The 17,912-nt window shown below is 46.7% G+C and overlaps 1 protein-coding gene across 1 annotated transcript in view; it reads right to left on the bottom strand.

Moving 5' to 3' along the window:
* Nucleotides 1-17,912, bottom strand: part of LOC144504747 (metabotropic glutamate receptor 1-like) — a 224,637-nt gene that overhangs the window by 79,272 nt on the left and 127,453 nt on the right. The window contains 1 exon segment of the mRNA XM_078230489.1: nucleotides 734-969. Coding sequence (XP_078086615.1) covers nucleotides 734-969 — 236 coding nt within the window.

Genomic DNA, 17,912 nt, shown 5'->3' with positions numbered 1-17,912 from the left:
CACAGACAGAAAGTCACACACACAGACAGAAAGTCACACACACAGACAGAAAGTCTCACACACAGACAGAAAGTCTCACACACAGACAGAAAGTCTCACACACAGACAGAAAGTCTCACACAGACAAAGACACACAGACAGACACAGACAGACAGACACAGACAGACAGACACAGACAGACAGACAGACACAGACAGACAGGGTCAGACTTTCACACACACACTCAGGGATGCATGACTGGATTGTCAATGAGTTTGGGAGATACCATGCATATTTACAAATGGTGAATGAGATCCAATTCCAGGATTTTGACCATGATTCCCAGCGCCGTCCAATTTTCACCAGCGTGGGACAAGGGTTGGGGCAGAAGCAGCACCCTGCACTCCAGACCTGGCAGTTAATTGGCCAGTGGTCTGCAAAAGAGGAAGTTAACCCATTTATTCCTTTTTGAGAAAATCACAGCAGTCAATCACGCTTAGAGTCTCTGTAAACATTGCGGTTAGGAACAATGGAGGTACTTGAGATGCATTCAAGCATGAAGGGCAATTAAAATAAACACAGGTGACTGGTTGCTGAATAGAAATCTATTAAACTGTCAATTGAAGCTTATTTCAAAGCACTGCGCATTGTAATTGACAGAGATCAAAGGTTTCCAAAGGGTTAGAGAGAGTTTCAAAGGGTTCAGCTTGCTGGTAAGGCTCAGAGACTTAAAATAAAAGTGAACTTCAGTTACCTGTGCAAAGTCTTTTAAAAACTGGGTGCTCCTGAGGATGTCCCTCCAACCGACACTGGAAGCGGTGCTGCCAGAATTCAGGGAACCACGGGTTGCGGGCATTGCTGTCCAGCTTCAGCTTCAGGAAGTAGTCATCGAACCAGATGACCTCAGCAGACTGCAGCTTGATGGTGATGCCTCCCACTGCCTCCTGCTCGTAAGCTTCGATCACTTCCTCACGATCTGCCCATCCGTCACTGCAACAGGACAAAGCGATGACTGTGAGCACAAACTTGTGAGGACAATACTAACGGGGAGTGGCATGATAAATATAATACAGTCACACATAAATCCAGTAGAGAATTCAGGAAGAATATCTTTACCCAGAGAGTGGTGATAATTTGGAAGTGCCACCACAAGGGATGAGTAAAACAGGTTTATGATGATTTGCTAGAGGAAAAGCTTTCATAGAAACATAAAAGATAGGAGCAGGAGGAGGCCATTTGGCCCTTCGAGCCTGCTCCGCCATTCATCACGATCATGGCTGATCGTCCAACTCAATAGCCTAATCTTGCTTTCCCCTGCAATGAGTGGTTAGAATTTGGAATGCACTGCCTACTGGGATAAGGGATTCAGATTCAACCATCAGCTTTAGATGGGAACTGGATCATTGCTTAAAGCAGAAAGAAGTGGAGGGATATGGATAAAGAGCAGATGAGTGCGTCTATGTGGATTGCTCTTTGGAAGGGTTAGCACAGTTCTGATGGGCTGAATGGTCTCCTCCAGTGCTGTACTATGCTACGATTTTGAATAACATATATGATTTTAAGGGGATGTTAGACAAGTACAAGTGGGAGAAAGGAATAGAAAGATATAATCAGAAGATAAAGGAATAGGAGCAGAAGTAGACCATACAGCCAATCCAATCTGCTCCATCATCCATTATGATTATGGTTGATTTTAATCCCATTTCCCCACCTCATTCTCACTGAGACCAAACTTCTGTCAATCCAAGCCTTAAATATATTCAATCATGGAGTTACCACAACCCTTTGCAGTGGGGAATTCCAAAGATTCATAACCCAATCCATCACGTAAACCAGTCTCCCATCCATTGACTCTGTCTACACTTCCCGCTGCCTCGGAAAAATAGCCAGCATAATCAAGGACCCCAGGCACTCCAGACGTATTCTCATCCACCTTCTTCCATCGGATGAGAGATAAAAAAGTCTGAGATGTCGGACCAACCGACTCAAGAACAGCTTCTTTCCCTTGAGGGACCAAATTCGCACCTCAATATGCCAACATCTTCATGCACAGGTTCGAACAAGACTTCTTCACCGCACAGGACCTTCAACCGATGCTATACATTAGATACATCGATGACATTTTCTTCCTTTGGACTCATGGCGAACAATCACTGAAACAACTATATGATGACATCAACAAGTTCCTTCCCACCATCAGACTCACCATGGACTACTCTCCGGAATCGGTTGCATCCTTAGACACACGCATCTCCATTAAGGAAGGTCACCTCAGCACCTCATTGTACCGCAAGCCCACGGATAACCTCACGATGCTCAAAATCTTTAGCTTCCACCCTAAACACGTTAAAGAACCCATGCCCTACGGACAAGCCCTCCGTATACACAGGATCTGCTCGGATGAGGAGGATCGCAACAGACACCTCCAGACGCTGAAAGATTCCCTCATAAGAACAGGATATGGCGCTCGACTCATCGAATGACAGTTCCGACGCGCCACAGCGAAAAACCGCACCAACCTCCTCAGAAGACAAACACAGGACACGGTGGACAGAGTACCCTTCGTCGTCCAGTACTTCCCCAGAGCGGAGAAGCTACGACATCTCCTCCGGAGCCTTCAACATGTCATTGATGAAGACGAACATCTCGCCAAGGCCATCCCCACACCTCCACTTTTTGCCTTCAAACAACCGCACAACCCCAAACAGACCATTGTCCGCAGCAAACTACCCAGCCTTCAGGAGAACAGTGACCACGACACCACACAACCCTGCCACAGCAACCTCTGCAAGACGTGCCGGATCATTGACATGGATGCCATCATCTCACGTGAGAACACCATTCACCAGGTACACGGTACATACTCTTGCAACTCAGCCAACGTTGTCTACCTGATACGCTGCAGGAAAGGATGTCCCGAGGCATGGTACATTGGGGAAACCATGCAGACGCTATGAGAATGGATGAATGAACACCGCTTGACAATCACCAGGCAAGACTATTCTCTTCCTGTTGGGGAGCACTTCAGCGGTCACAGGCATTTGGCCTCTGATATTCGGGTAAGCGTTCTCCAAGGTGGCCTTCATGACACACGACAGCGCAGAGTTGCTGAGCAGAAACTGATAGCCAGGTTCCGCACATATGAGGACGGCCTCAACCGGGATCTTGGGTTCATGTCACACTATCTGTAACCCCCACAACTTGCCTGGACTTGCAAAATCTCACTGGCTGTCCTGTCTGGAGACAATACACATCTGTTTAACCTGTGCTTAATGCTCTCTCCACTCACATTATCTGTACCTTTAAGACTTGATTAGCTGTAAAGACTCGCATTCCAATCATTATTCAGTAACTTGAGTTTGTGTCTTTATATGCCCTGTTTGCTGTTTGTTAGCAGATCTCCCACTCACCTGACGAAGGAGCAGCGCTCCGAAAGCTAGTAGCGCTTGCTACCAAATAAACCTGTTGGACTTTAACCTGCTGTTGTTGGACTCCTTACTCGATTCCTCAGCCAGGGGAACCCATGTCGCAGTGTCAACCCTGTTGATTCTTGAATGTTTTAATGAGATCACTTCTCAGTCTTCTAAACTCCAGAGTGTACGCGGCCCACTTTCCTCAGCCTCTCGTCATAGGACACCCCTTTCATCCCAGGTAGTCTTTGATGCAAATATATCCTTCCTTCAATATGGAGATCAAAACTGCACACATTATTCTAGGTGTGGGCACACCAAAGCCTCATACAACTGTTGGAGAATGTATTTGTTCTTTTACTCCTTTCCCCTTTCAATAAAGGCCAACATGACATATGCATTTCTAATTGCTTGCTGTATGTGCATGGGTGGCACAATGGCATGGTACGGTGGCACAGTGGTAAGCACTGCTGCCTCACAGCGCCAGGGACCTGGGTTCGAATCCCGGCTTGGGAGACTTTCTTCCCGTTCCCTCCGGGTACTCCGGTTTCCTCCCACAGTCCGAAAGACGTGCTGGTTGGCCAGGCTAAATTCTCCCTCAGTGTACCCGAACAGGCGCCGGACTGTGGCAACTAGGGGGTTTTCACAATAACTTCATTGCAATGTTAATGTAAGCCTACTTGTGACACTAATAAATAATGCTAACTTTGTGTCTCTTGTACGTGTACACCTGCCTGTGAAAAATCAACATTTACATACACATCTTTTAAAATATATTCTGCTTTTCTATTCTTATGATCAAAGTAAATAGCCACCCACTTCCCCACGAACACCAATAGCCATCTTGTTGCCCATTCACTTTGTCCGTCTACTTTTCTTTGCAATCTTTTTTTGTCCTCCTCACAGCTTATATTTCCACCAATCATCAGCAACCTTAGATACATCTAAGTTAATAATATAGATTCTAAATAGCTAGGATCCCAGAACTGATCACTGTGGCACTCCATTATTCACAGTTTACCAACTTGAAAATGCTGCACTAATTCCTATTTTATCCCTAGTCTCTGCTCCTTGTCCATTAACCAATCTATCCAAGCTAATATATCACTCCCTACACAGTCAACCCTTATCATGCCTGTCAACCTTACATGTGATGCCTTATCAAATGCCTTTGGGAATTTAAGTACGCTACATCTACTGATTTACCTTAATCTACCCCAACAGTTATATCGTTAAAAATTGTGAATAAAATTGTCAAATATGATTTCCCTTTTGTACAACCATGTTGACCTAGAATCATAGAATCCCTACAGTGCAGAAGGAGGCCATTCAGTCCATTGAGCCTGCACTGACAACAATCCCACCCAGGCCCTATCCCCATAACCCCAACTATTTACCCTGCTAACCTCCCTGACACTAAGGTGAAATTTAGCATAGCCAATCAACCTAACCCGCACATCTTTGGACTGTGGGAGGAAACCAGAGCACCCAGAGGAAACCCACGCAGACACAGGAGAATGTGCAAACTCCACAGTGACCCAAGGCTGGAATTGAAACTTGTTCTAATCATACTTCGCTTTCTGAAATGCATTGTAAAATATCCTTAATAATAGATTCCTGCATTTTCCCAATGACTGAAGTCTGGCCAACTGGCCTGTTGTTCCATGCTTTCCCTTGCCTTCTTTTACATTTGCCAACCTTAAATATGCTGGAACCATTTCAGATATGTGGGCATGGTGGCACAGTGGTTAGCACTGCTGCCTCACAGCGCCAGGGACCCAGGTCCGATTCCCAGCTTGGGTCACTGTCTGTATGGAGTTTGCACGTTCTCCCCGTGTCTGTGCCTGATTCCTTCAAGTGTTCCAATTTCCTCCCACAGTCCAAAGACGTGCAGGTTAGGTGGATTGGCTATGCTAAATTGCCCCTTAGTGTCAGGGGGACTAGCCAGGCTAAATGCATGGGGTTATGAGGATAGGGCTTGGGTGGGATTGTGGTTGGTGCAGACTCAATGGGCCAAATGGTCTCCTTCTGCACTATAGGATTCTCGGGAATTTTGGAAAATCATAACTATCGCATCCATTATCTTTGTAGCTGTCTCACTTAGCCCGAGGATGAAGGCCAATAAATCCTGAGGAATTGTTGGATTTTAGTTCCTTGTGTTTTTCTAGTACCTTTTCCTCTGCTAATATTAACTTTCTCGGTCTTTTTAACACCGAGGTTACATGTTATTTCTGGTATGTAATTTGTGCCCTTTACAGTGAAGACAGACACAAAATATTTCTTCAATGTCTCTGCCATTTACTTACTCGCTATGCTAATTTATTCTGCTTCTGAGGAACCAACATAAACTTTAGCTACTCCCCTCCTTTTAACAAATTCATAAAACCTCTTACAATCTCTTTTTATGTTTTTGGCCCGTTTCGACTCATTTTATCTTTTTACAGTTGACTTTTTGGTGACTCCCTACTGGTTCCTAAAACACTTCCAATCTTTAGACTTGCAACTATTCTGAGCCTCTTTTTATTAAACCTAGTACTATCCTTAACCTCCTTGGAGAACCAGGGATTGATTTTTTTCTCTGAATTTTTATTTTTCAATAGAAAGTATTTGTTGAACATTTTGAATTGTTTCATTAAATGCTTCCCACTGTTTATTTATCGCCATACCTTCAAATCTGTTTTTTTTTCCAATCAGAAGGAGCTAACATCAGGGGTGTGACTGCCTCCTGGTACAAAGTATCCAGGTAACCTCTCCGCTCCCTGATGTACCGCAGTGTTCACAGTTCAGACTCCAGTTCATCAATTCGAAGCTGAAATTCCTTGTGTTGTAGACATTTACTGCAGAGGTAATTGCTGTAGAACACATCGGTGTCCACCAGGACCCACATGCTACAGCTGCAATACATCACCTGCCTAGCCACCTTAATTGTATTCCATTGAAATAATTAGGTTACAAGTTTAGAAATATCACTCTGCAGAACTGTTACCTGTAGTTATATTAAGCAGTTTAATTAGTTAAGCTATAAATTTAATGCTACTTATTTCTCCCCAGTAGCAGTTTCAACTACTGCCCCAGTTTAGATGGATACAATCTGAAAATTCAGCAAACGATCACCAACCTCCCCATCTAATTAATACCTTTGAATATGCACCAGTTACTGCAGACTAAATATTAGGTACAAAAAAGCAGCCTCTCCTTGGCTCACTACACTGAATCCCCACCTTCACCAAGTCCCCAAGTTAGCACCTGTACCTCCAGGAATCCTGGCTCACTCTGTGCTCCTAAAACCTTATAGAGAGTCGTTACCTCACACCCAAGTTTCAACTCAATCAGCTTCATGCCACAGTGATTAACATCTGTTCACTTTCAGTTGATTGACAGATAACTGCCACTGCCAGGTAGCTCCTGAGAATTAGGTTTCTTAACGAGCTTGCTATTCGGGAGTTTTAAGTCAGAGTTTGAATCCTGACCCGAATTATAGTTGGTGCAAAACTTGCAAGAGAAATTCCCACCTGCACCAAATTCCCAATTTAGCCCTCATAACTCGAAGAACTCTGTGCGGTAGCAAAACCTTTAATAGTGAGCTGATGACTCACAACCAAAACGATAACAGGATTAAATGAAGAGGGATAGGAGGGAGGGGTACTGGAGCACAAACTTCAGCATCGACCAGCTGGGCCGAATGGCCTGTTTCTGTCCTGTAAATTCTATGCAATTTCATTTACATCGCTAGATTTGGTGGTTAAATACATTCTTTGAAACTTAAGACAAAATGGGACATACTACAACAATCGCAACTTGTATTTATTTAGCACCTTTAAGATAGTGAAATGTCCCAAATCATTTCGAAAGTGAATAAACTTGACAAAAGTTGTGTCCGGGCCAAAGAGAACTTTGGAAGCGGAAATTAAGTATTCCAAAGTTGAGGCCCTGGATAACTGGTGGCAGCAATGTGGCGATGGGGAGAGAAAACAGTAACCATGATTTAGTTGCTGAATTTAATTGTAACAATTTGCCATGTGGGTCTGCATAGTTCCGTTTTAGAAAATCAACCTTTTAAAAGAGGTAGAATTTTTTTTATTATTCATTTGTGGGACATGGGCGTCGCTGGCTGGCCAGCATTTATTGCCCAACCCTAGTTGCTCTTGAGAAGGGGGTGATGAGCCGCCTTCTTGAAACGTTGCAGTCCACGTGCTGTGGGTTGACCCACATTGCCATTGGGAAAGAATTCCAGAATTTTGACTCAGCGACAGCGAAGGAACAGTCGATATATTTCCAAGTCAGGATGGTGAATGGCTGAGAGGGGAACTTGCAGGTGGTGGTGCTCCCATGTACCTGCTGCCCTTGTCCTTCTAGATGGAAGTGATCGTGGGTATGGAAGGTGCTGTCTAAGGAGCCTTAATGAGTTACTGCAGTGCATCTTGTAGATAGTACACACCGCTGCCACTGAGCGTCGGTGGTGAAGGGAGTGGATGTTTATAGATGTGATGCCAATCAAGCGGGGCTGCTTTGTCCTGGATGGTGTCAAGCTTCTTGAGTGTTATTGGACCTGCCACCCATCCAGGCGAGTGGGGAGTATTCCATCACACTCCTGACTAAAGGTTAAGCTCCTGTTTCAGTGTACATCTTTAAAACAGCTGACTATGGTCCTGATTTTACCGGCATGCCGACCCCAGCCTGTAGAATGCCATTCTCCATTGGCCTTGGGCACGATCTGATGAGCCTTGGGCGGGCACGCCAGTAAAATTCCCGTCCATATCTGGGTTTTTGAAATCTGGAGCTCTACTCGAACTCTGCCTCCCCTGAGATCATTCGGTGAGGTTATCAATGAAGCTAAGGCATGCAGCTTGGCATAATGTACATATCAGCCACAATCTGACTGAATGGCTCAGGAGTTGAATGACCACCTTCGTTGGGATTTGGGCTCAGTGCTCTCGGCTGTGAATCGATAGAAGAAAATAAAAGCAAAATATTGCGGATGTTGGAAATCTGAAGTACAATAATGAAGAATGCTGGAAAAAGAACTCAGCAGGTGTGGCAGCGTCTGTGGAGAGAGAAACAGCGTCAACAGCTGGAATTCTACTGCCTCGCCTGCCTCAGAATCGAGGCGGGCTATGTTTGCAGAACGGCATTCCCCATCGGCTTCGGGTGGGATCTTACAAGTCTTGGGCGGGCGGGCAAGGCACTAAAATTCCGGCTAACGACTCCAAACATTTCTCTCTCCACAGATGCTGCCAGACCTGCTGAGTTTTTGCAGCTTCCTCTGTTTTTGTACGAGGAACATTCTGCTAACTCGATCCATCAAACAGCTTGGTATCAGTCACTATAGTGTGGGGCTGTTCTCAGTGGCTGTTCTCTTTTTAAATGGTTCTATTTTCCCCGTGCAAGAAACTACAGTGGACTTCAATATTGTGCGGAAGGCTTGACTTGCACCTACCGGCTTGAACCCTCTTTAAAACCGACCGCACACAGCGCCAGTTGGATCAAACATTGTCCACCTATCAATCTCCATGATGGTGGTAGGGGGAAAGGGGGGGGCAGGAGCTGGGGGGGGGGGGGGGGGGGGGTGGGCATGGTGGGGGTGGCTGTTAGTTGAGTTGTGGGTAAGTTAACTCCTTGTGTTTGGCTGATCCGCAGAGTACATGTGCTTGGCAAGAGAGGGACTGTGGTTATTATTTTTAGGGTGACCTCCTGTTCTTTGTGACAGGAGGTGATCAAAGCCGGCACGGTGGCACAGTGGTTAGTGCTGCTGCCTCACAGCGCCAGGGTCCCAGGTTCAATTCCGGCCTTGGGTCACTGTCTGTGTGGAATTTGCACGTTCTCCTCGTGTCTGCGTGGGTTTCCTCCGGGTGCTCCGGTTTCCTCCCACACTCTAAATATGTGCGGGTTAGGTTGCATTGGCCATGCTAAATTGCCCGTTGGTGCCAGGGGGATTAGCAGGATAAATACATGGGGTTACGGGGATAGGGTCTGGATGGGATTGTTGTCAGTGTGGACTCGATGGACCAAGTAGCCTCCTTCTGCACTGTAGGGATTCTATGGGAGAGCAAAGCCTTGCTGGATGAATGACTGATGGGCAAGGTATAAACAGCTCAGGAACACGTTTACCTGTATGACTATAAACCGAGACCCTGTCACTGGTGACAACTTTGCACCTGGGAGACACTCATGCCTGTTTATTTCACAACTAGCAGACCACATTTAAACACAAACTAACTCAGTTTTATAACAAAAGAGAAAATGCTGGAAAATCTCAGCAGGTCTGGCAGCATCTATAAGGAGAGAAAAGAGCTGACTTTTCGAGTCCAGATGACCCTTTGTCAAAGCTGGAATTGGAGTTCCCAATGGAGTTTCCAGGATTGCCTACCCTGAAGAAGTACTGCTCTTCCCTCCGACAGGATTTCCGTATGTCTCTCCCCCCCCATTCACCTTCACTACTCTCCATTTCTCTCTTAGAGTTGGGTCATCTGGACTCGAAATGACAGCTCTTTTCTCTCCTTACAGATGCTGCCAGACCTGCTGAGATTTTCCAGCATTTTCTCTTTTGGTTTCAGATTCCAGCATCTGCAGTAATTTGCTTTTAATTCAGTTCAAAGTTGGTGTCACAAGTTGACTTACATTCACACTGTGATGAAGTTACTGTGAAAATTCCCTAGTCGCCACACTCCGACGCTGTTTGGGTACACTGAGGGAGAATTTAGCATGGCCAATGCATCTAACCAGCACGTCTTTCAGACTGCGGGAGGAAACCGGAAGAAACCCACGCAGACACGGGGAGAACGTACAGACTCCGCACAGACAGTGACCCAAGCCGGGAATCAAACCCGGGTCCCTGGCACTGTGAGGCAGCAATGCTAATCACTGTGCCACCGTGTCGGCCTAATGCACACCCAACGCACTAACATCAATCGGAAATTGGATATAGCACCGACTCCATCGGATATCCAATCATTAGTCTGTATAGTTCCATGCCATGCAAAGTCAGCCGCAACAACTCACAGTTTAAATAGAGAGACTCAACATAAAGAGATCCATTTCACACTTTAAACCCGATTTACCAAAACTCAATCTGTTGTACTTCACACAATGGCTGTGACCTCCATCACAGCTTGACAAAACCAGAGTCTTTAGGCTCTTTGCTGGAGATAATTCCCCACCATGTTTCACTTCAACTCCTGTCATTGTTTTTCCATTGAAATTTCTCGCTGAATGGGGCATGTATAATGTGTGAAAATGGGCTGAGTCAGCCATGACTCAGTGGTAAGATCCTCGTGTCTGAGACACTTCAAGACACACTCCAAAGAATTGAGCAAATACCCTAGACACATAGGCTGACATTTTATCACCCACCCACCACGGGAATCGGAACGGGCCAGGGGCGGACCACGGAAAGGTCTGTTGACCTCGGGCAGGTTTCGGGACAGGCGAGGTCGTAAAATCCCATCCATGCTTCAGTAAGGCCTTTGACAAGGTCACTCACGGCAGACTGGTGCAGAAGGTGAAGTCACATGGGATCAGAGGTGAGCTGGCAAGGTGGATACAAAACTGGCTCGGTCAAAGAAGACAGAGGGTAGCAGTGGAAGGGTGTGTTTCTGAATGGAGGGCTGTGACAAGTGGCGTTCCTCAGGGATCAGTGCTGGGACCTTTGCTGTTTGTAATATATATAAATTATTTGGAGGAGAATGTAACTGGTTTGATTAATAAGTTTGCGGACGACACAAAGTTTGGTGGATTTGCGGATAGCGATGAGGACCATCAGAGAATATAGCAGGATATAGATTGGTTGGAGACTTGGGCGGAGAGACGGCAGATGGAGTTTAATCCGAACAATTGTGAGGTAATGCATTTTGGAAGGTCTAATATAGATAGGAAAGATACAGTAAATGGCAGAACCCTTAAGAGTATTGATAGGCAGAGGGATCTGGGTGTACAGGTACAAAGTAGCAATGCAGGTGGAGAAGGTAGTCAAGAAGGCATACGGCTTGCTTGCCTTCATTGGCCGGGACATTGAGTTCAAAAATTGGCAAGTCATGTTGCAGCTTTATAGAACGTTAGTTAGGCCGCACTTGGAATATAGTGTTCAATTCTGGTCGCCACACTACCAGAAGGATGGGGAGGCTTTGGAGAAGGTACAGAAAAGATGTTGCCAGGCATGGAGGGCATTAGCTATGAGGAGAGGTTGGAGAAACTTGGTTTGTTCTCACTGGAACGACGGAGGTTGAGGGGCGACCTGACACAAGTCTACAAGATTATGAGAGGCATGTACAGAGTGGATAGTCAGAAGCTTTTTCCCAGGATGGAAGAGTCAATTACTAAGGGGGAACAGGTTTAAGGTGCGAGGGGCAAGGTTTAAAGGAGATGTACGAGGCAGATGTTTTACACAGAGGGTGGTGGGTGCCTGGAACTCGTTGCCAGGGGATGTAGTGGAAGCGGATACGGTAGTAACTTTTAAGGGGCGTTCTGACAAATACATGAATAGGATGGGAATAGAGGGATGTGGTCCCCGGAAGGTTGGGGGTTTTAGTTCAGTCGGGCAGCATGGTCGGTGCAGGCTTGGAGGGCCGAAGGGTCTGTTCCTGTGCTGTAATTTTCTTTGTTCTTTTATACGGAATGTTGTGCCTCCCCTATGGAGAGCTTGGTGGCCCTGGGGAGGGGGGCGGGGGTGGAAACCTGCCACCTTTCTGTCCCACACTGCTCAAGTCCATGCTGGAAGGTCATCCTTCCTGCCCCCAAACACCAAATCAGGCCCAATTAAAGGGCCTTAACCCACCACCGGTTCCGCTATGAACCCAGTGGTGGGCAGGGGCCTCACCATGGGGTCAGCCTGTGAGCAAATTCTGGCATGTTCTAGATCCCGGGGATGGCTCACGGCTGGCCTGTAAAGTCCCTGACTGGCAGTAGGCCTTCTGAAAAAGAGGGGATGCGGGGGGTCTCCGGCCAGTGGCCAAAGACCCTTGTCACCTCCAAAAGATTTCACACATAGGCCGGAATCTTGTCACTGTTCATGCCGGCAGGATTTTCCCATCCCATGTCAGAGTGCGGAATTTTCCTGTCCCTCCTGCCACAGGACTCGTACTGGGGGTGGGACAGAAGATTCAACAGACTGTGCAAAGGTCCGTTGACCTCGGGCGCGAATTTCCAGCCTTGGGGCGAGCGCAGCCGGAAAATCCTGCCCAGATTGTCAGTTTCAGTGAGAAAACTGATCCGTAGCTCTCCAGCTCCGTAGCCGAGTTTTCTCTCCACATTTTATGGCACTTTGATGAGTGCCCTGATCAGCGTTTGAAATAAAATCCTCCTTCCACCACCCCCCCCACACAAATATAAGGGGAACCCCCCAATAGAGCTCCACAGAGGACCTGCCCCTGGCAATGCCAGATTGGCACTGTCAGGGGGCAGTGCCAGGGAACTGTGTCCTGCATGTCCCTTTCCCCTCAGGAGGTGTACTTACCTTTGTGTCCCTGGTGGGTTTCCCGCAACAGCTTCCCATCTTGCCAAACGTGTTGTAAACCTCGCCAAAGGGGGAATTAACGAGTCGCACTAATTCTCTTTGGCCTTGGGACAAATTGCAGATGACACAGCTCTTGCTTTGAGACTTCTTGGTTGACTATTAGGCTTTATCTTGAGTTTCACTTCAAGTCCGTTCATTCAGCCAAGTGTCTCCTTGAAAACACTCTTGTATTTATCCAGCAGGTGCTGTAGGTCTGTTTTGATATCAACCAGTCTGTTGACAGCACGCCAGTTAAAATTTATCTTCTCCTACCGTGATCTCCCAAATAGAGCTGGAAAATTACCACTGACCACATGCAGAGTGTGGTGAACCATTGTTGGTTACCACCAGGAGTGCTGAGCCATGGTCTGGCCAGTACTATGAGTCTGTAGATATGTTACTCTTGGGGTTAGGGTTGGGCTGTTCTACCTGTTAATATAGTCCTATGGTACACCCCAGTTGGCTCCGCCTTCTGGGAGAGGTATAAAGGTCACTGCTCTGCCTGGTGACCCTTTAGTCTGGGATTGTATATTGTATATAGTAGCTCCGTTATTGTTGGCAATAAAAGCCTTTATTTCCCGGGTACATCCTGCCTCCCGTGTGATTTATCACGCATCACAGAGGCAATTGCGTTGCTTGTCCACTCAGCTCTACGTTGACCATGATGTAACCTTTTAACAGCACAATCTCTTCTGTGTCTGTCTTTAAAATCAATTCAGCTGCTTTTAAAGGAAGATGCTTCAGCTTTTGTTGGTATGTAATCTCAGGAATGAAAAATACAGCAGCATCAGTATCAATGTTGCGTCTGTGTATGGTTTGCTTCACTTATGCTAAGACTTCATTTTAAGATATTTCTGGCTGTGCAATTACATTTAAATGCTAAGCTTAAAAAGCTTAACTCGGCTACATTTTAATGCTAACTTGACCACATTTTAAAACTCAGAAGGCATGCGGGGTTAGCTGGAAAATTGACTGCATTATTTGAAAGTACAATGCAAGCAAAAACAGGCTTTTTTATAAGCCAAAGTTTTTCATAAACAACATCTGCAAGGTCGTGAGATAAGGATGGATATATTGTGGAACTGTGTGTTCAGTTAGCAGTCCGTTTTCGAGATCTGTTCAGTCTGTTTGAAGTTCTGCTTTGATCAGTAATGGAATGGCAGTTTCTCTCTCTCTCTCCAGTTTTTCTCTTTTCTGTGCGCTTTTGTAATGACTTAATTTTAATTTCTGTTCAATAAAATAAATTATCATGTCAGTGCCATCTTCGTCTATTCAAAGGAATGAATGTTCCATATAATCAACCTCCATCCGAATAGATTGTCCACTTAATTTCAGAATCACCCAGAATCTATGTGATTCACCCTGTGTGGATAAAACATTCAGTTGGAGCTCTTCATCATGTTTCTGGACATTCTCCTCTTCGCAGTTCTAATTCTTTTCTTCTATGTTGTAAATCCTTTTTGTAAAATGCAACTTGTTCTTCTTTAAGGTATCCAGATTCTTCTTCTGCATATTCTTCACAGGGGAAGCTGGTCTTGCCAAACAAGCTTTTGCAATGAGACCCATTTTGCTACAATTTTTGCATTCATTATCCTTGTTCCAGCATTCACTCGCTGAATGACCCATTTTAGCACATCTGTGACATGCTTGTTTTGACTTCTTATGGGCTGTTCCCAACTTGTGGATTTTCATTCCTCCACTAAATTGTGAAGCCCCTTTAGCAGCCAGTCACATCAACACTGCAATTTCTACTGCTGTCTTTAAAGTTATATGTTCAATAAGCAATCTTCTTTAGATAGCTTCATTTTGGAGTCCACAAACTGGAAGAGTATCTTCCAATGACTCGCCAAACTCACAGTGTTGTTCCAGCCTTTATACGATTGCCACAAACTGACCAATCCTTTTGCCTTCCACTTGGATCTTTTGGTGGAACCTGAACCCTTCCACAAATAATCAATGGCTTTGGAGATCTTTGTCAAGTCACCATAAGTTTTGGTTCCTGGCTTTGCTGGATGAACCAAGCTCCAGAGCAAATTGAAGGTTTTACTTCCTATCGTACTGAGAAAAGCTGGTAGATGCAACTCCTCAGCAATTTTATTTGCTTGTGTAAAGTACTGAACATGCTCTGCATAGGAACTCCATAATTCATTTCCTTCATTGAAAGGACACTTGGGTCCTAACTGACCCACAATTTCCCTTGCAGTCAACTCAAGACTGTTCAATTTGTTTTTACTATCTTCTCAGTGTTCTCCATTTTACCCTGGAGACCGTTGAATTTATGTATTTTTTTTGAACTGCCTTGCCATACATCAAAGCATCTCCTCTTTTCAAATATGCTTCATACTGTCTAGAATCTCCTCATTCCTTGATCGGAAAAACCCCTTTCAAAACCATGCAGAGAGCATCCACTCTTTTCCAACTGCGCAGTGAGTCTCCCGTTCTGCAGCTACACATTGCAGTACAAGCGCAAATCCTGCAGCTTGGAGGAGTTGACCCCATTTTTTTCCATGTAAGAAAAACGCGATATTTATTTTTCCTTCTTTTCACTTACTTAGTCATAGAAATCATAGAAACCCTACAGTGCAGAAGGAGGCCATTCGGCCCATCGAGTCTGCACCGACCACAATCCCACCCAGGCCCTACCCCCACATATTTACCCGCTAATCCCTCTAACCTACGCATCTCAGGGGCAATTTTAACCTGGCCAATCAACCTAACCCGCACATCTTTGGACTGTGGGAGGAAACCGGAGCACCCGGAGGAAACCCACGCAAACACGAGGAGAATGTGCAAACTCCACACAGACAGTGACCCAAGCTGGGAATCGAACCCGGGACCCTGGAGCTGTGAAGCAGCAGTGCTAACCACTGTGCTACCGTGCTACCATGCCGTCTTCCTTCTTTAACCCTGTTGTTGATATTCCCCAGCTTTCTAATGTTCGCAATGCGAGGACTCACATTGTGTTTTTTTCTACTTGAGGGGTTGAGGGGGGGATTCTCCCAGTCCGAGCAGTGCAGCGGGCCAGGACACTGAGGCGGAGGCCGTGTAACGGGCTTCCCGCTGGACGCTACGGCTTCTGTGCATCTCTGCCCACTGGATTTCTGACATCATCAACTCCACAGAGGTGCATAAATTATGCTAATGCCCATTTCCATGTAATCAGCGGGCCTGGGATTGAAGTCTCCAGGCCCGCTAGTCTCTTGCCCCCCGCCAGGAGTGTTTCACTCCAGCGGGGTTTACAAATGCCGACACCGCTGGAGGGAAAAGAGGACATAGAGACCCCCCCCCCCCCCAGGAGGTCAGGGGTAAGGGGGGGATGTCCCCTGGGCAGTGCCAGCCTGGCCCCCAGCACTGCCCAAAGGGCATACTGGCAAGGCCCAAGGGGCACCTTGGCACTGCCAACTAGGCATCAGGCAGTGCCAAGAGGACGGGGCTGGAAGGGGACGGGGCTATTGTGGGGGAGGGGGCTGTGGGGGAGGTGAGATTGGTGGGAGTTGGGGGTCCTGCTGGCATTCTGCATTTGGGATCAATGGCAGAGGGAGGGAAGGGGGTGATCGGGGTTAACCAGCCACATGGGGGGAGGGGTCGGGGTTCGGGGTTGCTAAGGGGGTGTTGAGACTGCCGGGGGGGACGTCGGGATTGCCGGGGGGGCAGAACTGCCGGTCGGGATGGGAATATCGGAGGGGGATTTGGGACTTGCGGGGTGGGGGCCAGGGAGATCGCGGTGGGCTGAGGTGTGGGGGGACATCTGTGCTGGCCCGTAGGTCCAGGAGGCCACAAATCAGGGTGTGGGGTTGGAGGGGCAATGATGTAGGGTCGCAGGTCTAGCCAGTGATCGAGTTGGCCAGCAATCAGGAGGCCAGCAATGCGGGGCCACTGCACATGCTCCAATCTCTGCTCTGACAGATCGACGCGTGCGTGGTGGCCCGCGCAGCGCTAAGCTGCCGACCTCTCAGTTGGAATAGGCCCTGTCCCCTGATTTTCAGAGTGAATCACGCCAGGGCACTCTGCAGCGTTCAAAATGTGGGAGATTCATTCTGGAAATCACACTAAAAAAACCAATGGGAGTACTCCAGTTTTTACGCAAATTCGGCACTTAGAATTGTTTTGGGAGAATTGCCCCTCGATGTCCTTGTGGAGGTTGAACAGATAGCTGAAGAACCATGTGAACATTTTGCAGAAAATGCTGGAAAATCTCAGCAGGTCTGACAGCATCTGTGGGGAGAGAACACAGCCAACGTTTCGAGTCTGGATGGCCCTTTGTCAGCTCTGATAAACGGTCATCTAGACGCGAAACGTTGGACCTATTCTCTCCCCACAGATGCTGCTGGACCTGCTCAGATTTTCCAGCATTTTCTGTTTTTGTTTCAGATTCCAGCATCCGCAGCATTTTGCTTTTATTGAAATATTTTGCATATGGGTGGCACGGTGACACAGTGGTTAGCACTACTGATTCATAGTGCCAGGGGCCCCGGTTTGATTCTGGCCTTGGGTGACTGTCTGTGTGGAGTTTGCACGTTCTCCCTGTGTCTGCATGGGTTTCCTCCGGGCGCTGCAGTTTCCTCCCACACTCCAAAGATGTGCGGGGTTAGGTGGATTGGCCATGCTAAATTGACCCTTAGTGTCTGGGGGATTAACAGGGTAAAGATGTGGGGCCATTGCTTAGGGTCTGGGTGGCATTGTTGTTGTTAGAGGTCCTATGGGCTGAATGGCCTCCTTCTGCACTGTAGGGATTCTATGATTTTGCGAACTCATTAGTGGAGAGAATGTTGTCAACATAGCAATGAGAGGGGAAGCAGTAAAGAAATTAGATCTGATAACAAATAAAAAAGAAATACTTAAAAGCCTGGCAATCCTGAGAGGAAAAGAGTCACCAGATAGGAATGGGACCTCATTATCTTTTCCAATCTCTCTTTCTCTCTTTTTATTTCACTTTCTGTACCCGATTTGACTCCATTCCGCTCAATTTCTTTTTCCACCGATTCTCTGTTTCTTAGTGAATCTATAAACCACAATCCTTAGGGGTGGCACGGTGG

Source organism: Mustelus asterias, chromosome 15, assembly GCF_964213995.1.
Source record: "Mustelus asterias chromosome 15, sMusAst1.hap1.1, whole genome shotgun sequence".
Classification (NCBI taxonomy): Eukaryota; Metazoa; Chordata; class Chondrichthyes; order Carcharhiniformes; family Triakidae; genus Mustelus; species Mustelus asterias.
The sequence above is the reverse complement of the archived record's forward strand: the minus strand, read 5'-3'. Positions and strand labels throughout refer to the sequence as shown.